The sequence below is a fragment of the Arvicola amphibius genome, chromosome 3, assembly GCF_903992535.2.
Source record: "Arvicola amphibius chromosome 3, mArvAmp1.2, whole genome shotgun sequence".
Classification (NCBI taxonomy): domain Eukaryota; kingdom Metazoa; phylum Chordata; class Mammalia; order Rodentia; family Cricetidae; genus Arvicola; species Arvicola amphibius.
In genome coordinates this window covers 20,575,146-20,602,858 of record NC_052049.1, presented here as the reverse complement: position 1 = coordinate 20,602,858, position 27,713 = coordinate 20,575,146, and the positions used below count along the sequence as shown (strand labels likewise).

The 27,713-nt window shown below is 36.5% G+C and overlaps 1 protein-coding gene across 1 annotated transcript; it reads right to left on the bottom strand.

The window, feature by feature from the left end:
• Window positions 1-16,031: 16,031 nt before the first annotated feature.
• Window positions 16,032-17,135, bottom strand: LOC119810241 (PRELI domain containing protein 3B-like). Its single transcript, XM_038323626.1, has one exon. It carries the CDS (start codon window positions 17,113-17,115, stop codon window positions 16,528-16,530), a length of 588 nt encoding a protein of 195 aa, XP_038179554.1. The 5' UTR covers window positions 17,116-17,135; the 3' UTR covers window positions 16,032-16,527.
• Window positions 17,136-27,713: the final 10,578 nt, after the last annotated feature.

The following is a 27,713-nucleotide window of genomic DNA, read 5'->3' as shown; positions in this document are numbered from 1 at the left end:
AATATCTGGGAACTGTGTTCTAAAGAGGAATCCAGTTGTAGGTTTCATCGCTGGAAGCTCACCAGGTCCTCTAGTTGAAAATTCAGGAAATGTTGTTCTCAAGATCTCAAGGAAGAAGAAAGAATAACCACTGGTGAACAGACACACAACTTTGTCTACTACAACATATTTTACAGGGGATTTTTGCAAAATCTCTATCTCATCCACATTAAGCTAATTTTTCAAACTTTTAATTTTTTTCTCATGTTTTTTTTTCCTCATGGTTTATTTTTTTTATATTTAAAAATTTCCATCTCCTTCCCTCCTCCTCTCCCTTCCCTCCCCTCCTCCTCCCCCTTCCCTCCCCTCCTCCTCTCCCTTCCCTCCCCTCCTTCTCCCCCTTCCCTCCCCTCCCCTCCACCCATACCTCCCCTCCCTCCCTCTCAAGGCCAAGGAGCCATCAGGGTTCCCTACTCTATGCTAAGACCAAGGTCCTCCCAACTCCCCCCAGGTCCAGGAAGGTGATCGACCAAGCTGAGAAGGCTCCCGCAGAGCCCGTCCATGCAGAAGAATCAGAGCCCAGCGCCTTTGTCCTTTGCTTCTCAGTCAGCCCCCACTGTTGGCCACATTCAGAGAGACGGGTTTGGTCGCATGATCCATCAGTCCCATTCCAACTGGAGTTGGTGATCTCCCATTAGTTCTGTCCCACCGTCTCCATGAGTGAACGCACCCCTCTCGTTCTTGACTTTCTCCCTCATGTTCTCGCTCCTTCTGCTCCTCATCAGGACCTTGGGAGCTCAGTCCAGTGCTCCAATGTGGGGCTCAGTCACCTTCCCCATCTGTCGCCAGCTGGAGGTTCCCTCACGGTCCTGACTTTCTTTCTCATGTTCTCTCTCCTTCTGCTCCTCATCAGGACATTGGGAGCTCAGTCCGGTGCTCCAATGTGGGGCTCTGTCATTTTCTTCATCTATCGTCAGGTGGAGGTTCTAAGGTGATATGCAAGAAATTCATCAGTATGGCTATAGGAACTGGCCTTTTCAGGCTCCCTCTCCTCAGCTGCCCAAGGAACTAACTGGGGGCGTCTCCCTGGAAACCTGGGAACCCCTCTAGGGTCAAGTCTCTTGACAACCCTCAGGTAGCTCCTTAAATTAAGATATATGCTTCCCTGCTCCCATATCCACCCTTCCTATATCCCAAGCACCCCATTCCTCCGAGCTCCCCCCGTTCTCCCCTTCACACTTTTCTCTCCCCATCTTCCCTTGGCCCAGTCTTGCCCAACCCTCAAGTTCCCAATTTTGCCTGGCGATCGTGTCTACTTCCAATATCCAGGAGGATTACTATATCTTTTTTTGGGGAGTTCACCTTCTTATTATCTTCTCAAGGATCCCAAATTTATAGGCTCGATGTCCTTTAATTATGGCTAGAAACCGATTATGAGTGAGTACATCCCATGTTCATCTTTTTGGGTCTGGGTTACCTCACTCAGAATAGTGTTTTCTATTTCCATCCCAATGGAATCGTATAGAAGACCTGGATCTTAAACCACAAACCTATGAACACCTGATTTTTGATAAAGGAGCCAAAAGTACACAATGGAAGAAAGAGGGCATCTTCAACAAATGGTGCTGGCATAACTGGATGTCAACCTGTAGAAGAATGAAAGTAGATCCATATCTATCACCATGCACAAAACTCAAGTCCAAATGGATTAAAGACCTCAATATTAATCTGAACACATTGAGCTTGATAGAGGAGAAAGTGGGAAGTACTCTACAACAAATGGGCACAGGGAACCGTTTCCTACGCATAACCCCAGCTGCACAGACTTTAAGGGCAACATTGAATAAATGGGACCTCCTGAAGTTGAGCAGCTTCTGTAAAGCAAAGGACATTGTCACTAAGACACAAAGGCAGCCTACTGACTGGGAAAAGATCTTCACCAACCCTGCAACTGACAAAGGTCTGATCTCTAAAATATATAAGGAACTCAAGAGACTAGACGGTAAAATGCCAATTAACCCAATTAAAAAATGGGGCGCTGAACTGAACAGAGAATTCTCAACAGAAGAAGTTCGAATGGCCAAAAGACACTTAAGGTGCTCAACCTCCCTAGCTATCAGGGAAATGCAAATCAAAACAACTTTGAGATATCATCTTACACCTGTCAGATTGGCTAAAATCCAAAACACCAATAATAACCTTTGCTGGAGAGGTTGTGGGGTAAAGGGTACACTCGTCCATTGCTGGTGGGAATGCACACTTGTGCAACCACTTTGGAAAGCAGTGTGACGGTTTCTCAGGAAATTCGGGATCAACCTCCACCAGGACCCAGCAATTCCACTATTGGGAATCTACCCAAGAGATGCCCAATCATACAACAAAAGCATATGCTCATCTATGTTCATAGCAGCATTATTTGTAATAGCCAGATCCTGGAAACAACCTAGATGCCCTTCAGTGGAAGAATGGATGAAGAAACTGTGGAATATATACATGCTAGAATACTACTCAGCGGTAAAAAACAATGACATCAAACTTTTAATTTATCAGCTCCTTCTGGTATGTCTGAATCTTTGAATGTTGGGAGAAAGGCTCAAAAGAAAAATAAAACAACAAAATTCCTATCTGGAAGCACATACACATAAAAGAAAGATTTTTGAGCCTAAGATTATAGAATGTTTTCTTTTTCTACAAGTTAGCATCATATCAACAGGAACTCAGTATGATAATGGAAGATTACAGTTCAAAGAGCTTCAGAGTGTATACTTTCTCTGAGAAAGAACTTTTGGATGAATTCAATATCAAGAAGGAAGAAAAATGAAAGTGCACACAGAGATCCAAGACTACAAAGATGCTGAGAATAAGTGGCCTTAAATATGACATTTATGCCACATATGTAGGGTTCAAAGAATCATGAAGGAAGAGGGGGAGGAAAATGTAAGATTCAAATAGAGGTGATAGGTCTGTGAGATGACCTTTTAAGCAACCTGTAGCCATGAGGAATGTAAGCTTAAGGCAGCCGTGTTTGCTGGCACTGGGTCTACATGAGATTGGGCAGCCTAACAACCAGCTATGGATAAGGAAGTACTGATTTGATCATGCTACATACCAATAAAATTACTGACAGTGAACATATTTGGAGGGAGGAAATGGCATAGTATTCTCTTTTTCATCCGCTGGTGATCCCACTAGGTTCCATAATATACTTTCAAACTCAGATTCACACAGATGTCCTTAGTTAAACTCAGTGGTTCGCATGTGCACATAATCATAAGGGACTTGTAAGGAAGAGATGAACTGGAAGTGGAGGAGAGAGATAAGAGAAAGCATGGCCACCCCAGGCATCCCAATAAGCATATAAATGAAATCGAACATACTTGTAAATGACAATGTCATATCACGAAGTGAACAGTTTGGACAGCCCTACTGGACCCTAAATTTATAAAGAATTAATAAAAATTTCAGGTAAAAGACCTATTTTTCACATTTCATAATATCTAATCCATAGCTGTTAACAAAACAAACAAACCTCCAAGGTACTGTAAGAATAAAAAAACAAAAAAGAATTAGTAATAACTAAGAACAAAACAGAAAGATAATAAAAGATGAAGTTGAGATTATTCACTCAGGAATCGTAAACATCTATGATTTATGTGAGAGGGATGCTAGATTATAAAAGTTGCCATGCACTGTCAGAGCACGGTCCAAGAATAGAGTCATGAGGAGAATTCTAAATGCTTGTTAGAAAACTCCAAGAAATCAAGAAAAGAGTCTTGTGACCACAGTTTCTTCAAAAACACAGAATTGTTCTTGGAATATGCTTTTGTTTCCATCCCAGGCATAGCAGATACATGTGAGTTTAGAGTATTAATTACAACTGACTATTGTTATTTATAAATATATCTCTGTGGAAAAACATATTTTTACCATGCACATTTTTTCCTTGTGATGTATAATTCTTGAACTCATAAGAACTTTACTTAGGTGACATTCCTTCACCCCAGGGTATAAATTGTCTGATTCTCTGAATAAAGTGGACTATTGCATAAAACTTTAGTCTGCCTCATTCATAGACTCTATTCTCCCAGGTGCTGCCACCTTCAGAGTGGTGAAACCATGCATAATATCACTTGCTAAGCAATGTGAATAGAAACAATAAAACTACAAAAAAAATTGAAAACACCAGATAAAGTTCCCAAAATATAACAAAAGTACATAAGGAATGTGTGGAAAATACCTATCTCATGACTGGCATAGTCAAAAAAAGAATCACAAGATAGACCAAAACCAGCTTCCCAAGCTGATATATAAGAAAAAAAAACATTTAAATGAAAACAGGCTATCATATTAAATAATTGCTATTTGAAAGTTCAGTTAGATTTGTAAGTAACACGTGTTTGAGGGTTTTAACTAAAGTCATCAGACATAGTTGCTGACAGAGAAGGAAAATAAAGTACAATGGAATTAAATAGTCGCTTTAGAAAGGGAAAAATAATTATTAAAGTAAGTGCAAATTGGAGAAAACAGTAATAAACCTATGATTAGACTACATTAGAGGTAATAATATAAATGCAGCTAAAATGATAAATGTTTAGAGTGAAATAACTTGTCAGATGGAAACAAAGATTCTGCCCATTATAGAGTTAGAATGAAAGCAAAGGCAATAGAGAAAGACGAACTATTTCACCACGACTAAAATAAGTCAGAGTAGCTTGTTAACTTTTGATGGAAAAAACTTCAGACCAAGGAAATTTACCAACCTCAACGAGATGACAAAGAGTAAGTTATTGAAGAAGCTGAGGTTATCCTTAAAATCATAGCCTCAGTAACATTAGCATGGCCTGTAAGGCCAGAACTGATAGAATGCTACAGAAAAGTAATCCACTGTGACAAAGTATGTCCTACATTCTGGAGTGTGGGATTCATACATATATTTTTGAATTCATCTGAAGAAACAAAAGTTTTATTATACTTGAACTTTCTGAAACACTGCATAGAATTAGTTGCATGTATTAAATCTTAAGGGCTGTGAATAGCAGAAAAAAATATATGTAGCTTACAAGCAGTAGGAATGATATGAAAACATAACAAAGCCAGAAAACCAGATACAGCAATCAGACAAAAACTCTTTCAGGAAATAGATTTAGAAAATATTAAAAATAGAACACAAGTAAAGTTACATGAATAGCATGAAGGCTTTCATTAATCAAAAATATTGAGTTAAATACCATTCATAAAATGCAGATAGTCTATGCATGTCTTAAAAATTCTGAAATCAAAACACTGCTATGTAAAAACCATACTTAAAGTTTAAATACATCCATCAAATTGAATGCAAAGCATAGAAAAGTATATAACAGCATATTTTAATCAAAAGAATGCAATTGAAGAAATGTTATTCTATGAAAAAATGGTATTTAAAGCAAATCCTTTTCCATGAAGAAAAGAAATATTCCCTATTGATAAAAATAATAGTATGTCAAGGTGCAGTGACATTCATGAACCTTTTTGTAGGAACACAGTTACAGTATAAGAAAAAAATTTATGAAAATCAAGGAGAAATCAACAAATCACAGTATCAAATACTTTGCAAGCTGTATTAAAAACTAGAAAAATGAACTTTGTAAGTTAGTGATAGACTGATTACCTCACCTGCATAACCAAGGACAACGGCAATGAATGTGAACTCTACAGCATGGACGGGCTCACTGTGAGCCTTAACAAAAAAGAAAAAGAAAAAAAAATTGTGGGCTCAATTTCTAGAAGTATAGAAATAAACAAATAGGAATAACAAAAGATGGCAGAGAAATAGATACAAAAAATTTTAAAAATTACATATACACATACATTGTACCTGCTTCTATGTATGCATATGCATTATTTTATGTATACAAACACACACACATATGAATACAGTAAAATTAACACTTTTTTTCAACTAAATATTCACTGTGAATTAGTGTGGAATACAGTTCTGGTTGCTCTTTCAGCAAATCTAAGCTCTTCCTACCATTTCTTGCTTTCTAGCTAAACAGAAAGAGAGTTATTCAGTTTAAAGAAGGAAGCAAAATGAGTTTGAGAGGCTGAAAAATTGGAGTTAGTTGTAGAAAGCTTTGTGTGTGAAGAAGGAAGAGAAAGCCAAGCCAGTTGTGTGAAGACATGGTAGAATTGGTATAGCTGCTGCTTAAAATTGGAAGGCAGTGCATGTTTCTTGTACAGGTCTTGTGCATGATGTCATGACAATTCTGAATTAGTATGTACAGCTGCCATGTTGTATCTGGAGGGTGCTCTTACTTTGTATTCATTTAAGACCTCTGCCTCTTACAGTCTTTTGTTCCCCTCTTCCAAGAAGATTCTTGAGTCTTTGGAGGATTCGGTTCAGGACACACATTCCACATCTCTTATTCTCTGCACCTTGGACAGCTGTAGGTTTATATGTTAAACATCATCTATTGCAAATAGAAACTTCTCTGATGGGAGTTGAGTGGTGTATTAATCTATACATATAGTAATAACTCATTAGTAGTGAATTTGGTACTATGTCTATTTAGCAGAATAATTGTAGTAGATTCCCCCCTAAGGCCTAAGACCTGTCTATTCATAGTTTCTTGGCTAATAATAGTGCCAGATATGAGTTTCATCATGTGGACCAGGACTTACGTCTCATCAGAGATTAGATACTTTTGTGACATTTGAACCACTATTACACCAGTGTGGTTGTCTTTCTGGGCCAGTAGTTATTTTAATTCACAGGACTTACATCTGCTCTGTATTAATATTTACTGCTGAAGTAAACCTTGGTAAAGAATCCATGAAGGTTTCCTTTGGGCTCAGTATTACTTTGCTAAATGACAGAATTTTCTTTCCTATTTTTCAATTCCGTCCCAAGCATTCAAAGCTGCTCTGTGGCATAAAGCCAGGGTGTACTTAAAATATAAAGATTGCTTTTCCATGGCAGCATAATCTCCTTCTCCAAGAAGTTGATCCTGAGAGATTTCCATACTCCCCCTTTGTTGTTTAACAGTCTTAGCTTCTCTGAGCCAGGTACTCCATTAAAATCATGAACCAGGTTTTAAAACAGGTTTAGCCAAGTTCACCCAGTCTTTAGAAATAATTCTATTACAAACCGAACATGAGTTTAACATTTGCTTCACAAAAGGTGAATTAATGCCATATGAAACTATTGCATCCTTGAATTTCCTTAAATCTAACATGGACACAGGAGTCCAATTTACTCTTACAAAGCTTCTATCACTGATTTTGAATCTTCAGACAATTATTTTTATTTGGAATACACATAAAGGCCTAGAAATTATTAAACGCCCATGGAGGAGGAGTTTTTGAGAAAGTAGAGGTAGAAAACAGTGCTATTAAAGTTTGAATGGGACTGACTGAACAGGAAGAGCTAAATTTGAATGGGGAACAGGAAGGCAGGGGAGAGCAAATAATATGTGCATGGATAAATAGCTATTAAAAACCTTAGAAACAATCACGATGAAACCTCGCTACTATTGTAGAAGTATATATATTGTATATATGTATGTGTATAAATGTGTGTATGTATACATATATAAAAGTAGTTCAATGTAGTTACCATATAACAGGACAACAATGTGAATACTAGGCAATGCATCATGTGATAACAGATGAAAGGCACAGTGATAGGAATGAGTTTCCTCTTTTGGAATTGTGAGTTGGGTGTCATACTAGGAATCATTTGAAGCTATTGACTGTGGTATTGACTATCTGAAATGTTAGCTGCTGAGGTTGGTATATTAACTGGTATCTTCACTGACTTACTTTTGTGGGAGATGAGGACAAATACAAGGGGGTAGAAGGAGTAAAGAAGAGAGGAGACGATGATAAAGAAGGAGGAGGAATGGTAGGAGGTGGTAGGGGAGGAATCAATGAAACTGATAGTGAAATTATCTACAACAGTTCACCCTGATTAAGCTCTGATTGTTGAAATCTCAGGCATGGAACTCTACAGAAGCAGGCTAACAAAGCTGGCATGAGTCTACTCAACGAAGAGTTTAACTGATGGGACTGACTTATGTTTAGCTTTATATGGCCTGTTTATCTCTAATGTACCCCCACATCTTTTCTGGTTACAGGAAAGATTTTAAACTTGTAGTTTGAAATAAAATAAAGTTTAAAGAAAAGAAAAGAATAACCTTTTCCATTTGACCAGTAGGTGTTAAAATTATCCCAGTGCTATAGTTAGACTTCTCATGAAGTCGTTCAGAGATGGACAATGAAGTAGAAATTGTAAGGAAAAAAAAATAGAAAGGTTACATCACTTAAAAGGGAATTTGAGTTGAAAGTAAATTGAGATACAAACAGTTGACTGTAGAGTCATTGCCACTGCAGCCACCTGAGAGACTCTAGATGATATCTCTACCCATAGAAGGGCATTTTGATCTATGAGTGAGATAATAAAGGTGAAGATGCCCCAGAAAATATTAGAAACTTTCCTGAGGATATTTTGGATTATAAATACAATTAATACATGTTAATACAAATTTAAAAACCCGTATTGCAAAAATGTGTAAAAGATAAAGTGCAGTCATTGATTGAGATGTAGAAAAAAATGTAAATATTCACCTAAAAGCACACTCATTCTAATAAACAAAACTCTGCTTGGTAAGTATTTTACAAAGATAGAAAACATGAATTCTCAATATAATTCTAAATCACACTGAGTAAAGTATCATTTACTATTTATTTCCCTATGCATTTGAAGAGACTTTTAAGATAAACTTTCAAATTATCCTAGATACCTTGCTCAGCCTAGGTATAGTAGTCAGGGCCTTGGAACTTCCCAAAGCAATGTGCCTTACCCTCTCTGAGGACTGGATGGGGGGTGGGGTGGGTGGAGGGAATGGGAAGTTGAAAGGGAGTGGGAACTGGGATTTCTATGTAAAATGTAAAATAGATAGTTTGTTTTCTTTTTAATATTTTGTTTTATAAAAGTAAAAAAAAAGAAAATCATTAAGGATTAGGAGAAGGGGACATTAAGGATCATGAAACAATTAGTTTTTCTCACTAAATTGTTGAGATATTGCTGTGTTTCTTCAGTTTGTAGGTGCCTTCATATGGCCACACACCACTGTGCAAGCTACATTGTGTGTAATAAAGTCATTTGAGTTCTTAGTGAAGTAAAGATGATTTTATTTCATACTCTCAGAGGGTAAATATGTCAGAAAATCTGGATTGACTGCATTTAACTCACAGGAATTTGGTGTGGGAAGTTCTTTTGTATATGAGTTGCTTTTATTGGTTAATGAGTAAAGAAACTTCTTTGGCCTGTAATAGCACAGAACTGAGCTAGGCAGGAAAACTAAACTGAATGCTGGGATAAAGTAGGTGGAGTCAGTGAGATGCCACAGACCTGTCAGAGGAGAAAGATGCAAGCTGCCAGTAGGAACCATGCCTGTAAGCCACGAGTCTTGTGGTAAAATATAAAATAATAGAAATGGGTTAATTTAAAATATAAAAGCTAGCTAGCAATATGCTTAAGTGATTGGCCAAGCAGTGTTTTGGTGTGGTTATTGTGGGTCTGTGTTGCTGGAAATGAATGAACAGCCTCTGCCAACAGGAGCTCTTTTAGTACAGGATGAGATGAGGATTCAAGAGGTGCATCTCTGAAGTCCAGAGCTCCCTCTGTGCTTGGCAGGCAGACTACTTATACCACATGTCCAAAGGGACTCCTCTTATGACTTGCCCATGAAAATCAAGTTCACAAGGCACAGGAGACAACTTTCTGAATTGACTCCTGACAGGCAGTAACATTGACAATTAGTTAATGGGACCTCATGAAACTGAAAAGCTTCTATAAGGCAAAGTACACCATCAATCAACCCAAAGAATGGGAAAAGATCTTCACTAGCCACAAATATATAAAGAACTTACCAAACTAGATATCAAAATGACAAATAATCAATCTAAAAAAATTGGGAACAGATCTAAATAGAGAGTTCACAATAAAGGAAATTCAAAGGACTGAGAATCACTTAGAGAAATGTTCAACAACTTTAGTCATCATGGAAATGCAAATCAAAATGACTTAGAGATTTTATCTTACACCTATCAGAATGGTTAAGGTCAATAACACAGTTAACAGCACATACTGGAAAGTATAGGGGTAAGGAAACAATTCTCCACTACTGGTAGGAGTGCAAACTTATGCAGACACTTTGAAAACTAATATGGCAGTTCCTCAGAAAATTGGGAATTAATCTGCCTCAAGACCCATCTATACAATTCTTGGGCATATAGCCAAAGGTCACTCCATCCTAACAAAAGGTATTTTCTCATCCATTTTCACTGTGGGTTTATTCATAATAGTAAGAAACTAGAAATAACCTCATTGTCTCCCAAGGGAAGAATGGATTAAGAAAATGTGGTAGGTTTATACAATGGAGTATTACTCAGCTGTTAAATATGCTGGGCAATACCTTCTACCACAATCATGTCTGTTTCTGTAATGGTGAATCTAGTAGCTGATTGCTTCCCCTGCAGTGTACAGAATAAACTATTCCTCCTATTTTGTTCTGAAAAAAAAAAAAAAAAAAAAAAAAAAAAAAAAAAAAAAAAAAAAAAACTAACATCACAAGCCAGGAAGTGGTGGTGCTTTGCCTTTAATTCAAGCACTTGGGAGGCAGAGGCAAGCAGATCTCTGTGAGATCAAGGACAGCCTGGTCTACAAGAGCCAGTTCCAGGACAACAAAGGCTGTATGAAGAAAAACTGTCTCCACCCCCCACCCCCCGAAAAGAAAAACACTATCACCATGAAATTTCAGACAAATGAATGGAATGAAGGAACACAGACACAAAAAGATAACTATGGTATGTATTTACTTATTACTGGATATTAGCTGTTAAGTAAATGATAACTAAGGTACAGTCTACAGACACAACGAGGTTAGGTAAAGCAGAGTGATTAAGGGGGATGCATGGATCTCCCTGGGAGCGGGAAATAGAATAGACTTTGCAGTCAGACTGTGGTCAGGTGGGGCGTGTGTGAAGGTACAGAGTTCCAGCAGTGACATCTGAAATTTTGGGGCTTTTGTTGGTGATTTTGAAAGCTAGTGCAATGGAAACTTTCTTGAATCTATGATTGTGATCCTAATCAGGACGCTCCGTAATGATATGGAGTCTCATCTGGCCATCTCTAGTCACCACGTGTGGCTTGCAATGGAAGATCTGAGTTGAATACAATTGAGTTTTTGGCCAAGGAAAATCCCAAAACCCACACAAAATATTGCTCTCTACAGACTGGCAGTGGAGACCCACTGCCGAGTACAACATACACACAACTCATTGAACATGGAGAGGTTGAATTTTTCCTACATGGAGCCTTTAATCCTACATTCTAGTCTCTTTGATGTGGGAAGGTACACTGCAGGCTACTAAAAAGAAATGTGAACACCAACCCAGTCAGTAAGCCTTTGATGTAAAGCTGTCCTGCCTGCAAAGAATGCTAGTGTAATGGTGGCACTGGGTTTGTGGAAACAGCCAATCAATGTCGGGTTTGACACTCCATGAGAAGCAACCATACTTGAAAGTGCTTGGCAACTAAAAATCAGAGACTAGATTACCCAGACACCTAGGATAAAATCAAACTAGACTGATCTAAAGAATAGTATCCATCAATAAAATGACTAATGATGATATTCTGCTATACTCATAGATCAGTGGTTTATCTAGTTTTGTTAGAGAGACTTCCTCTGGCAGCAGATAGGAACAAATGTAGAAACCTACAGCCAGACTTAAAAGAAAGGTCTCCTTCAAAATCCCATCTCCCAAAGTTCAGGGAATTCCATGGAAGAGGAAGCAGAAAGATTGTCAGAGTCAGGGGACATGGGGGACACTAACATCATAGTGGCCCTCTGAATCAGCCAAGCAAGTTGCATATTAGCTCACAAGAGAAGAAGCAATAAACTCAGAGCCTGCAGGGGTCTGCAAGAGGTCCTTTATGTATATATTATAGTTATTAGCTTAGTATTTTTATTGTACTCCTGACTGTGAGAACAAGTGGATCTTTGACTCCTAAGCCTGCTCTTAGGACTCTTTTTCTTATGTTAGAGTGCCATATCCAACTTCAATTTGATAGCTTTTACTTCATCTTACTATATTTTATTTTGTCATAGTTGGTTGCTATCTCTTACAAAACTGTTCTTTTCTAATGAGAAACATGAGGGGAGTGGTTCTGGATGGGACAAGTGGTGGGGAGGGACTGGGAGGAGTAGGAGGGGGCAATAAGGACACCATTGGTAGCAAAATAGCAACAATATTAAGCAAAATTAAATGATTCAGAAAACATCCATTGGACCAATGAGTTTTATTTACTTGGTGAAGGTAAAAACATATTCAACTATGACTAACTTTTTTTTTTCGAAAAGTCAGAAATAACCTATAAGTCTGAACTTTAAAACAAAACCCTTAAATCATGACGTGAGATTATCTAAACATTGGTGATTAATACAGAAAAACAATTTTATGTGGGTTGTATCAATTTTATTTTTTCTTCTTTTAATTATATGTGTATTAATTAAAAAGCCACTTTTTTAGTATGTTGAATTTGGAGATAAATACTTTTCAAACACACATATTTTGAGTAAAATTTTTGCTATAGTAGTTTACATTTTTGTTATGCTTATGAATTGTCTTGTCCAATGAATGTTATTGCTGAAAAATTTGAAAATATCTTATTTGTAGCAATTTCACCTGTATTATTTTCTTCCTGTTTTTGAAATCAAAGAACTGTCTTTGAAATCAAAACCTTATTTCAAATAAGTTCTTACTTTCATGATTTTCACTGTTTAATTTAATAAGGCACTTTAAAGTTCATGGTATATTGCTTTTCTGTGTTACTTTATAAACACAATCACATTATCTAATTAAAGTTGTACTTAAAGAAAGAGAGAACACAAGAAATTTTATGAGGAGACAGAGAAAGATGGGAGGATACGGTGAGGGAGAGAAGGAGAGACAGTAAGTAAGAGTTTGTACATCCCATAAAGTTTGGTTATTATGTTAGTAAAGTATAGAATTTCAAGAATAATCACCATTTTTAAACCAAATTTGCAATAGCATTAATGATATTGCCATGAATTGAGTGGTCTTCTACTTAAATATCTGTGCTATTTATAACAATTCACAATCTTTTAACCCTTGAAGAAATTCCTATAATAGAGGAACAAATCAATTATAGTTACAATTTTGTTTTTAGTATAAGACAATTTTGTGTGGAAAATTAGGTTTTCATTTAGAAGAATTGTTCCATCTGAATAAAAACCTACTATGTAAAGTATACAATGATAAGCAGAAAGATTAAAACTCTTGCCTATTAAATTGTGAAGTTTCAATCTAGACTTGTTAAAAATAGTTACTGTGTTTTGAACTCTGTTATTTAGTACAGTTTTGCACTCTAGGCTTTGTATCCTTATATCACTTTGGGCTGAAGACAAGAGAGTGCATATCAGTAAATATTTTGTCAATAGTTCATGTTCATAATGATATTTCATGAGAATTGGGAATTTTGCTCTTAAGTTTTGAGCTTGTACTCTCATTTTTTAGATTTTTGTTGCTGCCAGAACTCATTAAAACTCATTACTCAACATAGTGTAGAGAACCCTGATGGCTGTTTGGCCTCAAGAGGGAGGGAGTGGGGGTGTGGGTGGAGGGGAGGGGAGGGAAGGGGGAGGAGGAGGGGAGGAGATGGCAATTTTTAATAAAAAATAAATAAACTGGAAAAAAAACTCATTACATTCTATTCCAACATGAAAATGAAAGCTCAAAAAGTAACAAAGATTTATGCCAGCTAATAAATGAATAGGAAATTGTAACAGTAGGGATCAACATTTTCTACACGATATGTACAAAGGTCCTATTTGTACTTGATTGACTGTGTATACTTCGTGTACTACTGGGGACTAAATTACCTGTCTCTCCGTGACCAGCTGTGGCTCGGACAGTGTTGAGCACTCTGCAGGCCATCACTTTGCCATGAGCACCTGACACTAGAAGGTGTTTGTAGCCTCTCTGTGTTCAGGTCCTAACTTACTCCATTTTATCAATGTAGTTACAATGTTGGTTTTTAATTTATTTAGTTTTTAATTATTTATTATTTTATGCCTGGAAAGGAGCAAGCAAAAGCAACTGGTATCTTACTATCTTTCTTCAGATTAATAACATATTAGCATGAGACAACTTACCAAAACAATATGTCATTAAAAGTGATGGGTTTATAAGGATAAAGAACAGAGCATTGGGAAAAATAACCAGACACATGATTTAGAATGAAGATTACAGAGTATCATGATGAAATGTTCCTCAAAAAAATGTAAGCTATTTTCTCAAATGGAAAAAAGTAGTCTTGAAATAAAACACTAAGAATTATAGAAAGGTATTATTTTATTCAGAATGTTACATTGCACATTGAGGATCTGCCATGCATCTCCATATATTACAGAGAACAACTTCAAAATAAATTTTAAAGATTGTAAAAGTAATAAAAAATAGTCTGAAATTCTGAGAAAAATGAAAGTTGCTTCTCAAGCTTTAAAACCCAGCTTAAAGTGGGTTTAGGAGATGTCTCAGCTTGTAATAGCCTTTGTCATGAAAACCTGACCACTTCAGTTTGATATAGTAGGCATTTGTAATTCAAGAATTTCTATAGTAAGATAGAAGGTAGAGACAGGAGACTTGCCTGGAAGGTTGCAGACCACCTGGCTTTGAGTATATAGTGCAGCCACAGAAAATATATGGGAGATTCTGCTCTAATTGGGTGGAAAGAGATAACTTAATCTCAAAAATAGTGCTCTGACCTACACACAGACACATACACACAGACACAAACATGCTAGCATGTGTACACAACTACAACCACACAGAGATACAAACATGCACAAAATAAAAATAGAGCTTTTTTAAAAAAAGAGACTATTAACTAATGTCTTAGATACACAATAACATGAGAAGGGTGACTGCTGTAGGAAAATGGTCTGTTTCCTATCAATTATATTTTAAATAAACGCTAATTGGCTAGTAACCAGGCAGGAAGTAGAGGCTAGACAATGAGACCAGGAGAGTTCTGGGAAGAGGAAAGCTTATTCTGCAGTCCTGACCCAGCCACGGAAGAAGCAAGATGTGACTGCCTTGCCAAATAAGGTATCGAGCCATGTGGCTAACATAGACAAGAATAATGGGCTAATATGTATTATAAGAGTTAACAAGAAGTCTGAGCTACTAGGCCAATCAGTTTATAACTAATGTAGACCACTGTGTGATTTCTTTTGGACTTAATGACTGTAGAAACCAGGTAGGACAGAAACTTCAAACAACAGGTGACAAAACCTGAAACAGTTATCAATTATTAAGATACTAGATGTACTAATAAGTTTTAATGATAGTTCATGTTTAAGATATTAATAAAAGCAATGTAAAAATTATATACATTAACTACACATGAGTATTTCTCAAGTAAATATTAAATAATTTGTAGAAAATATGAAATTACTTTGATGATTTGGTTGGAGATTGAGTGAGATGTTTTAAAATTTCTTCTCTGTTTTTCTATTTATTGTTATGTAATATATGATACCATAAACATTGGATTATCATTTTACTTTTAAATGTAAAGGATCACACAGTTTGCTATTTTGGTGAACATAGACATTAATGAGGAGATATGTGACTTCATTTTTTCCTGTGTTACACATTGATTGAAAAATGAATCAAATTTTCTGTATTTCTATGAAAATTCTCCATGATCTTCTTAAAGGTCTTTCCACTAAGAGGTTTTGTGTCATCATTTTAAATGTAGGTTTTGGCAAACAGGAAGGATGGAATATTATTCCCAAACATATGGTTAAAGAAGTCTTTTTTTTTTTTTTTTTGAAGGGAATGCCTTTACTAAGTCACAAAACTTTGGCAAATCAATACAGTACCCATTAATACAATAAAATACGATTTTTGCTGGAGTCATATTACCTTAGTGTTAATTTTCACTCCAAAAATATTATTTAAATACCAAATCCAAACACTGGTTTCCAGCAGGGCAAGTTATTTTATACAAATTACTATCATTTGAAATTATCAATGTCTCTTTTTAAAGTGAGTTCCTCACGCAGGAGGTTCTAGTTCACCGCGTCGGGCAACTGTGTGCACTCGAGGGCAGCCGGCCTTTGTTCTGGTTGGTCCACAGCCACGCAGGGCTTCAGTACCTGAAAGGCTAAGATTCTATACCTAAGGAGACTCGAGACAACATCGATTTCTTCTAAGCACTTAAACAACAACAAACAAGCCTGTAACTGTCCAGATGCACACAAGACTCCAGCCAGCCCCTCAAGCCCTTCCACCTCAGACGATCACTTTGACTCAGACCCGCTCCATCTTTTGTTTTGATCAAGTCACAGCTTTTCCCCAGCTCATTAAAAAAAAATAAAACCTACCTAAAGTAGCTATATTTTTTTAAATAACAAATAAATATGATGTCAGCTTGAAGAGTCCTGGGGCCCTGCAGCTGCACACCAATTTCCATTGTCATTTTTCCACCAACGCTGCTGCGGCCGCCATTGGGGTCCTTATGCTTCCTCTGGCTGATGCTGTCAATTCTTCAATCTCGGCGTTCAGTTTATGGATCACCCATTCCATTGCTTCTCGGCCTTTGTTAGCGTTGGAGGATATGGTGCTTGCCACGAGTCCTTCAAGGTAGCTGCTGAGGCTGACCCCTTTTACGGTGATGATGGCTTCCTGGGTCAGGACAGTTTTCTCTGGGTGCTGGGGGTGCGGCTTGTATGTGAGCCTCTCATCGACTGAGACCATATTTGTAAATGAGATGTTGGTGGACCTGAGTTCCATGGTCTTCTTTACCGGGTCAACTACAGAATGCTCCTGGACGTAGGTTTTCGTTCTTGCTGCACCAATGAGAGACTTCACAATGGAAGGCAGGCCCCACTCTGTGCTGAGGAGCCTGTGGCTGTGCAACTTTCCAGAGGGATCGACATGTCTGTCCAACAGGTCAACGCCAACCACGCTTGGATTCATGGGGTTTGGGTATTTCTGCATCGCAGCCGTGGTAACCATTTCCCATGGGTGGTCAAAGACGTGCTCGGAAGTCCAGATCTTCATGGTGCCAGCCGCCCGCCCGGTGTCCCGAAATGTTTCTGCTCCTCTGTCTCCAAGACTCTCATTTGTCATAGAACACACCTGAGTTGATACTTGGTTAGTCTCATGGGGAATGGGAGCTAATCATTAACCAATTTCACAGACAAGAGAGAGTTTTCAGTGTCATACAACTAAATGCCTGACCCACATCACACCCCAGCTTGACAGTGAGCACAGTCTAGACAAGTGGAACCATCCAACCTCTCCAATGTGTTGTGAACAATCACAAACTTTCATCATGCTAAGGCACGGAGTCTGAGGTGACAGCAGATCCCTGAGACAAAAACATGTCCTTGACAGATGACAGTGATTAAAATATGTTTAAGAGAAACTTGAATTTCGTGGCGTTGACTTTGTGACTTTTGGAAGTGTTTCAAACTGTTAGCCAGGGCTAGAAGCTCAGTAAATGAACTGTAATTGGGAACTGGAAAAAAATGACAATGTACATAATGTTCTCACAAAATAATTGACCAAATCATTGCCTGCAGAAACTTGGAAGATGGAAAGGGTACCTAATGAACTTTTGGATTGGCCTAAGGAGATCTCCAGGCAGTGCGTTGAGAGAGTCAGCTGGGTTTTCCTAATTGTATAGAGTGTGGCAAGGAAGCGATGAACTAATGAAAAGCTGCCCAGATCCCAAGCAGAATTTAAGGGTATATGAGACTTAAAGGATTGAAAACTAAAACCAGCCATCATTTTCAGTCCCTTAAGTCAAAATAAGATTGTCAAAATCAAGGATATCCAAGTAGCATGAATGAAATGGTTGATAGAACTTTACATCTTTTGTAAAATCTTCTGGAAGAGTTAAGAAGTTTATCCTGCTTTCTCTGGCCAATGAAATGGATTCTAGAATAAGCAGTATTCCCATGGAGGTCTGATGTGTTGTATATCAGTATGATTTTAAAGAATACGTGGAACAGTATAGATATAATCAAATTTGTGCAAAGCCACAAAAGTGTGCAATGGATTATTTAGACAAAAGTACCCCAGTTTGGACCCCAGAATGATTGGGATTATGTAAAGTACAAAAGGCATCAGGATTCTGTCCCTACATGAAGGAAATGTTTGCTAAGGGAAATATTCACAGGATGTATCTTTGTTGGCCTCTTCAAAATAGAACAGGAGTGGTGGAGAAGACAAAGATGTGTGAAGGTGGAAATATAGAAAACAATGGAATAGGAATCCCAGCTTAGAAAATAGAAAGCTGGCCAATTCTGGGCACACTCTGTTCTTTCCGAAGCAAGTAACCCAGTAATTCATGTCCAGATGGTCTTCAGAACTCTTAAGACAGATTGAATTCAATGTGGCTCTTATTCTGATCCTTTATAATGAATGTCCAATTAATGTCATTTCCCCACTTTTGTCTCACCATTGTAACCTTAGCAGTAGCGGCAAGGTGCATATAACATGTCTTAGTTTATAAATCTATTAGCGTGAGTGTAGTTTCTGAAGAGCTTTATATAAATATCCGTATCACAAGGTAGTGGGCCTTGAGGATAATATAATAACTGGGAGAGATTTGGATAACTAGCAGGGTGTGACTCTAAATTATATGTGGGATCTGTCTGGCTCTGGAACCAGGAGAAGGAATGTGAATATGTTTACTATAAACATGGCTATTCAAGTGTGTGTGTTTGTGTTTATTAACTTGACACACTCCTAGGCATATCTGGGAAGAGATAATTATAAGTGAGGTATTCCCTCTGGTAAACTGGCCTGGGGACAAATTTGTGGGTGCATTTCTTAATTTATGTTTAATGTGGGAGAAACTAGCCAACTGTGGGTGGTGCCAGTTCTGGGGATCCAGAGTTGTATAAGAAAGCAAGCTCAGTAAGACTTGAAGCACAAACCGGTAAGTACCGTCCCTCCACTGCTTCTGCTTCAATCTCCACCTCCAGGTTTCTGCCTTGAGTTCTTAGTCTTAGCATCTGTCAATGCACTTTGACCAGGATATGTAAGGCAAACAGACCTTTGCCTCCTTTACACCTTGCTTTTTGTCATGGTCCTCATCACATTAGAGACCATACTTAGAAATCAGGACTTCAGCTCTCATGAAGCTCTATATTTTCAGATGTGATGAAGTTCTTCTCATGGAGAGAACGCTTGATTACTGCTTCAGCTGCAGAGTACATTGTGACACGGATGCTGTAACCTGAACTGTGCCATTGAACAGGCCAGTACACTCCTGCTTTCTCTTACACCTTTGTCTCATCATGAGCATTCAATAGGATGGCTGGATACAGCAGCACATAGAGAGGTCATTGCCTGCCAATACCTCTTACTACTGTACATTTTACCCGCCAAATTAGGAGGATTATCTATTACAGTTTTTGCTGATAAATAGGTGTATGCATGTACCAATGGAGGTTTAAAAAGGTAATTATCATCGGGTGTTTAGGCTTTTATGAGAAATAGCACAGACTACTTTGTCTATAGATAATAGAATGTTATTCTTCACTGCTCTGGCTTTATTTTCATGGTCTCATCACTTCCTGTAGTCTCTGTCTTTTAATTGTCTTATATTGGAAGTTAAGATTTCCACATAAAAATTTGGAAGATAGCAACTAAACATTCAGTCTCTAATCTCTCTTGACCCACAGAGTTCTGTGACTGCTTTTATATATATTTGGCTTTATGATCCAAATTAGCAGTGACTTGATACATACCATTAACATGACAATAGTTAATCCATTGATGATATAAGATGCTCTAGTAAACTTTAGGGATTCACCTAAACTAGTACTGCAAATTTCTATTTGTTGTTCATTAGAAGAGGGAACTAAATTGAATAAGTAGTTTAAAAGGAGAGGTAATTGTCCTCCTGTGACTAGAAAGCACAGTTAACTGGACTTCTGTTGTACAGATACTCTTCCTTTTATTCCAAATTCTGTTGAAGGGCTTGGAAGTAAAAGGGAAAAAAAGAGAGAGCAACACCTCTGGGGAAATGCATTGGTATCCAAGCAGGAAAGACAGGGAGATGGCAGACAGCTGTCACTGTGACGAAAGCTAACAGGACTTCAAAACCGAGCCCTGACAATCTTTTTACAAGAGCTGGTGAGAGTAGTTATTTCTTCTCTCTTTAATAAAAATAGCAAGAGAAGTAAAAAAAAAAACGGTAATTCTCTCTCTCTCTCTCCACACACACACACACACACACACACACACACACACACACACACACACACACACAAACACACACACACACAAACATATATATATCTTATAAACAAGGGCTTTATTCAGGGAGGTGTAGAAAAACATGGCTCAAACAAAGAAAATGCTTTTTTCCCTTTTAACTGCAGCATTTCCAAGTCTCTCTACTATACTATTTGTATTGCAAATTTCGCACCGAAGGAACATAAGGCTTTCAATATCTTCTGAGTTGATTTGACCCTATGACTGGACTCCCACAGAGCATTTTGAGGATTATATTTTCACCAAGCACACTTTGGGGGAATGCTGAGTTCATGGTTTGTGTAGTGTATAATTTTTACTTCCAGCTTTAAAGTTTTAGGTTTTCTTTTTTTTTTCCTATAAAGACAACCTTTATTCCAGTATGTTTCAACATTTGCATTTAATTGATTTTAAATCTAAAGGTGACCTAGTGAAAAATCCCGACATTATTTTAGAAGTTTAAATGGGTTTTTGGTCAAAGACTCTATCATATGATGCCACGTTTTAAATACCAATCTATAATTATAGGTCAGATTTAATGATGATAGCTTTTATAAACATTCATATATTGAAAAATTGCCATGTGCCAGGCATTTCTGAATTCATATTATTATGTCATCACGAATCAATCTGTAGGACAGCTCTATGAGTTCAGTACAGTTATACTATTAAAGAAGATAGTTACACTATTAACATATTATACTGTGGCAGTAATACTAGCACACAGTTATACTGTTTAAAGGAGACAAAATTGAAGCTTAAAAAAGAAGGGCCAAGCCATTAGCCAACTTATCTATAAATGACAAAACTTAAATAAACTTACTATCCTCCCCTCTTTATGGCTGTACATAGTTACAGAAGCGGCACAACATTCAGTATTTAAATGGTATGGCGATGTTAAAAGAATGTTTCCCATAGGCTCTTATATTTGAGCCCTTGGTCCCAGATGGTGGCAATGTTTATGGGAAGTTTTGAAGTAGGATGTGATGCTTTGAGTGAGAATGTTTCCGTAATACTCTAGTACTTGAATACTTGGGCCCTAGTTTGATGGGGCTATTTGCAGAGGCTTGGAAGGTGTGGCCTTGTCAGAGTAAGGATGTCAGTAGGGATGGGCTTTGTGGTTTCAGAGTCTTGCAGCATTCCCCACAGGCTTCCTCTGCTTGGTGCTTGAGGTTCAAGAGGTAAGCTCTCAGCTGTATCTCCAGCTACTGTCTCTGCTTTCTTTTTTTCCTTCTCTTTTACTGTAAGCAACACTTTTCCTGGAATCCAAAGCACAAATAAAGTGTTTCTTCAGTGAGTTTTCTTGGTCATGGTGCTTTATAACTTCAATAGAAAAGGAACTGAGGAGAGGAACACAGCTTCAAATACATAACCACTCATACTATTAAATAGACATCTCCAGCTGCAGGTGCTACAGGCAAGCTGCCACTCGTTAAGCAGAGGATCATGTATAGAGGCACCTGGTCATTTTGCTCCTAGCTTTAGAGGGGATTTTGAGATCTTCACCTTTCTCCATTCTGTCACAAACACAATGCTGTGATGTTTATGCCATGGACTCTTCATGCCAGTAAGGGTAATTAACATAGCCTCTGCTGGGGCTCTTAATATAGTTCACTTGACCCATTTCACTGAAGAAATCTTTACTTGACACCAGGCATACATACTTACACACACACGCACACACACACACACACACACACACGAAATAAAATGTTTATGAAAATTACAAGGAAATTAATTTTAAAATAATTGTTTATGATGCAATATTTCTTTGTTAAAAGTAAAATCAAATTTATTGCTAAAAAGAAGCATAGAGTCCCTAGAGTAAGAAGATGGGTGGATTATTGATGCCAGTGGAGAAGAGCAGATGTGAAGGTGTTTCAAAGCTCAGCAAAGTTTACCTAACAGACTGCTCATAGGTATTGAGATTAAAAAGTTACATTAGCAGATGCAAAAGATATAATTAAGATGTATATATCTATACATTAAGATATATTATGTTCTCATTGCACTCTAATAGGTGATTTTGCAATTTTATAAAGTTTTTAAAACTGGAAATAAGAGTTTTAATATGAATTCTAAAAGAATACCTATATTAACCATACTTTAATGAGCAAGTTATTAATGAATTATTATGGAGTAAACTGCCAGAGGAGCAAAGATACATTTACAACAGAAGAAATAACTTTTGTGTATGAAGATGATATACTGATGTAATGTGAGGACACGATGATATGCTCCATAGTACATGACAAATTAGCGACAATTTAAAAAGTTTACAGATATAATTATGAAACATAAGAAATGACACGTGCTAGATATGCTTTTATGAATTTATTTGTTAACCACATGTTTTGTTTGATGAATTGCCTCCAGATTTTTGTCCAATATTTTAAGAGGCTAATTGTTTTAATGTTAAATGTAGAGAACTCAGAAAGATCAAATAAAAAAAATAAACCTCTAGTTGGGCAGTTGTGGTGCACACCTTTAATCCCAGCACTTTGGGGGTAGGGGTGGTTGAATATAAGTGAGTTTTAGGCCAACCTAGTCTACAAAGCAAGTTCCAGGAAAGCCAGGACTGTTACAGAGAAACCCTGTCTTGAAAACTCAACAACAACAAAAAATTCTTTGGGACTGTGACTTGTAGACAACAATGAGAACCCTAAGAGAGACATACATAGATCTAATCTACATGGGAAGTAGAAAAAGACAGGATTTCCTGAGTAAACTGGGAGCATAGGGACCTTGGGAGAGGTTTATAGGGGAGGAGAGAGGCAGGGAGGGGAGAAGAGAAAAATGTAGAGCTCAATAAAAATCAATTAAAAAAACCCAACTCCTATTGCTAAACCCAAAATCAAACCAAACCAAAACAAAACAAAGCAAAAAAAACCCACCCCCCAGAAAAACAAAAAAGCCAACCAACCAAACAAACAAACTTGCATGTACTTGGAATAAAATTCTTTACTAGATATATAATTAACAAATGTTTTCTTCCCATCTACAGCAGTGAATTTGGATTCTCTTAATAGTTTTTTAAGGATCAGAGATTTTAGTTTGTATAAAGTATGATTTGGTAATTTTTGTTTAACACATTATGCTTTTGATCCTACATTTAAGGACATTTTTACCTAAATTATTATATAAATATTTTCCTCTATGACTTTTTAAGGGTTGTATATAAATACAGTTTCCATATTTATGTCTATGATCCATTTTTTAAATTCCTATAGGTCATTCAGTATAAAACAAAGTTTACTCTTATTAATATAAACATACAAATGTTCAGTTTTTATAGCAATAATTGTAAAAAGCTCTTCTATTTCTACAGAAATATTTGTGTATCTTTGTGAAAAGTTACCTGATTGTTACAGGGTAGACACGAAGTTTTCACCCAAAAAACACATATAGTAGCAATAAATGTTCTCTAGCTGGTGGATCCAAACACATAGAAGTCATTGGATCGTGAAGACTCTTATGTAAGCACTGGATTGATTAGCAGATTGAGTGTTAAGTTGGTGGTATTACTGGAAGATAGTGGTGTCTTTCATAGGCAGATATGTAAATGCACATAAAATTCATAATTACAGTGTCAATTTTCATAAAACTTTTGTATGGTGATTTTGAAAGGAATTGTACTGATTCTCTAGGCAAGTTTAGGTTAAATTATAACCTTAAATATATTATATACTTTAAAACATGGACATACAATGGCTTTTAACTCATTTATCCTTGTTGGTTTCTCTCAGCAATATTTTAGATTTTAATATCCATATATATTATAAAATCATTTTTTATATATTAGGTTATATAAATGTTACAAAGTTATTGATACAAAGTTATTAGGTTATGGAAATGTGTGTATGTGTGCGAGCACGTGCGCAAACATAGTAAAACAGGACTTTGCAATGCAGAATGATTGATAATAGAAAGCAGAGAAAAGTAATTTATAAAACTATAGATGCTGAGCTGGGGGGTGGTGGTGCACGCCTTTAATCCCAGCACTCGGGAGGCAGAGGCAGGCGGATCTCTGTGAGTTCGAGACCAGCCTGGTCTACAAGAGCTAGTTCCAGGACAGGCTCTAAAGCTGCAGAGAAACCCTGTCTCGAAAAAAAACAAAAAAACAAAAAAACAAAAAAAAAAAACTATAGATGCTGCATTACAAAGTGCTTTGCTGTCTTGATATGTTTGTCTTTAATTATATAAATAAGAAACAAGTTGAGTCTTAAATACTAATCTGCTGTTTGTATATAGTAGATGAGAATACTGCTTAGCAGATAATGAGAGACAAATAGTTGACACAGTATTGAATACAAAATGCATAGCATAAGTCAACAGATTCATAATCAGAATCTAATGGGTCAAAATAGAGTAGATTACAAAGACATTGACCATCTGGTTATGAGAAACCTTAGGCAATGGTAAAACGCACTTTAAGAGGAAAAGGTATTTGACTTGTATGATTTGAGAAGTAGTATATCTTGCGGAAGTGAATATATTTGTCTTTCTTTGTTATTTCATTTCCTTTTACTGATTATTTGTGGTTTTCACTTCATGGCTTTGGATTTCTGCCCATCCCTTCCCCTGCCCCCACATTTGCCCTCTGTCCTCCCAACCCAAACCAAAACACAATGTAAAAGAAAAACAAAAACCTAAACCAAACAAACAAAACAAAAAGTAGAATAAGAAAGAAAAGAAAAGAACTAAAGTACTTTAGTGTGTGCTTTTGATAACAGTCATAGCCTTTAATCCCAGCTCCCAGGCTGCAGATCTTTGTGAGTTTGAGGCCAGTGTACAGAACTAGTTTCTAGACTTCCAGGGCTACACAGAGAAACCCTGTTTGGAAAGACCAAACCACACTAAACCAACCAACCGTACAACAACAACAAAAAACAAAACAGAAAAAAACTTTCCTATATCATCTTACTGTATATACTATATGTATGTCCACAAATAGGAGCATACTTGCATACATGCAAAGATAATCTTTCTTTGTTGTGTCTAGTATATGCCTATTTACTTTTATATAGTGATCATTAGAAAACTGCAATTTAATAATTTTCCCAATGCAGTACCTGCATTTTATGTACCAAGCATGAACATGATCATTTGCAATTTGAATTTGACTGATAAATAGTATTGTTCTTGAATAGTCCATTTCTCGTGGCTTTAAAATTAGAATATAAACTATGAAACTTTTGCATTTAAATAGTCATGATAATAATGTTGACTTCTGTTAGGTTTTAGGTTGTGTTGTTTAAACTTTTCAGGGTTCTCGGTATGACAACATGAATGCCCTTCGAAATAATAATGAAAATGAAAGTTGTAAAATCTCTCAAGTATGTTTCATATTCCAAAACTTTACAGTTGAATGCCAGAACTGATATTGAGTTTTTAAATCTATCTTATTTAATCATTTTTTTTTGTAAAAATTGAGGGGATTTTTGTAATTAATTCACATGCTTTTTCTATGGATAAATATCGAACAAGACCTAGATATCTGGTGTGCCTCATTTGTCAATTGTCCTTTATTACAGTGCTCTTCAGGCTTCAGGTGCCTTGAGAATCAGAAACCTATGGTTACACTATGTGAATGCCTAAGCGTCAGACAAACTCTTTAACTTTTTATTAAAGTTAAAGACAAGCAGAGTTATTGAGAATTAAAAATTGCTTAAAATATGAATTGAAACATACATTTTTTGGTCCAATATTGCTACCTCTAGATAACCGTCCGTTTAATCTTATTCTTGTTTATTATACAAGATAGTTTTGTATATGTCAAATATTTTGATAAGTGCTAAGAATATAAATGGAAAACCAATTATGTCTAGGTGTTCAAAAATAGAACACAAGATATTTATCTCAAAGAAAGAAGATTTGATTCTAAAGAACTGTATGTATATAGGTCATTCATCTTATATATAAGTCAGTAACTATTGCCCATTCTAGTTGAAAACAAAGATATGAAGAACTGAAGACTTGAATATATAACACAATTAATTTCTACTATTGCTATCTTATAATCCATTTTATGTACATATATTTTTGTTTTGTTTTTTATCCCCCCAATATAGAGTAGTTTTCTTGTAGTTATCATCATCACCTTGGATATACTACAGCCTGCTAGTTTTATCCTTATGCTTCCACTGGGAGTAACATCTCTTTCTACATTCTAGTCTAGTAGTGTGTGTGTGTGTGTGTGTGTGTGTGTTGTTGGCTGCATTAAAATGCTTACTGTGTTTTCTTCCTATTTAATTCTCAGTCATATCTGTGCATGCACCTAAAGTTCTAGTCAAGCCGTATTCTGTCATCATTTTCTGTTTTTTCCCCTTGTTTTTATTTCCTGAGATTCACGGCATGAAGCTGTGTGGTTGTGCGGCTGTTAATGCTGAATCACAGCATCTTTTCTCTACATTGCATCTGTTGTTCTTATTCGTTCTATGACAACTGGAAAAGGAATATTGTTTCGGCTTTACTTTTCTATCAGCACTCTCAAATCTAGGCTTGCTTCTGAAATACCCATTATATTTTCACACAATTTAAACCTCAACTTGAAACATAAATTTTTAAAAATAAAAGTATTCTTTTGATTGTTGCAATAAAGAGTCTTCAAATGGAAAGTATGTTCCAGAGAAGAACAAGAGGAAAAAATAATAAAATTTATTTGTCCATATTATGACATTAATGTACATTCACCATATATTTAATCAATCAATTAATCTGTCACTCAATCAGTCAGACAACCAACCAACCAATCAATCAATCAATCTCCAAGAATCAAACTGCCAGACTAAATGCAATTATATAAACACCTAAATAGAAGACATGGTGCTTATTAAAAATAGAATTGTCTTTTACTCACATTTTATACATGAAATATCAAACCCAATTAGAAAGTTTTAGAAAGGAGACATTTTTCTCAAGTCAATGAGACAGATGAGAATGAATTCCAAGTGCTGTTTTGTCTCTTCTGGGAGCTGCATCAATCAAGGGTTATCTTTGCTTTGGAACACTGCTTAGCTCTGGCTTAGGATTCTGTGTTGTTGTTTTGTGAGACGATTTTCTAAATGTCACCATCAGGAATAAATGAATACTGTCAGAGATTAAGAATTAAAGAAAAATAGGGAAGAGAAATAGAAAAATCTTGTAGGATTTACATTTCAAATATCTAGGAAACCCTTATATATTAAGATGTATATTGAAAATGCTTTTATGCCTAGAACTGCTTTTGAATAAGTTTCTGATTATATTTGATATGTAAAGTCATTTATGAGTATTATAAAATTTGAAATATTTGCATAGCTGGTATTAAGGGATATTTTAATTCTTTATTGCTTCTGATAAATTCATATTCTGTGTGTTTTTTATACTCTAGGACTTTTCAGTTTGCT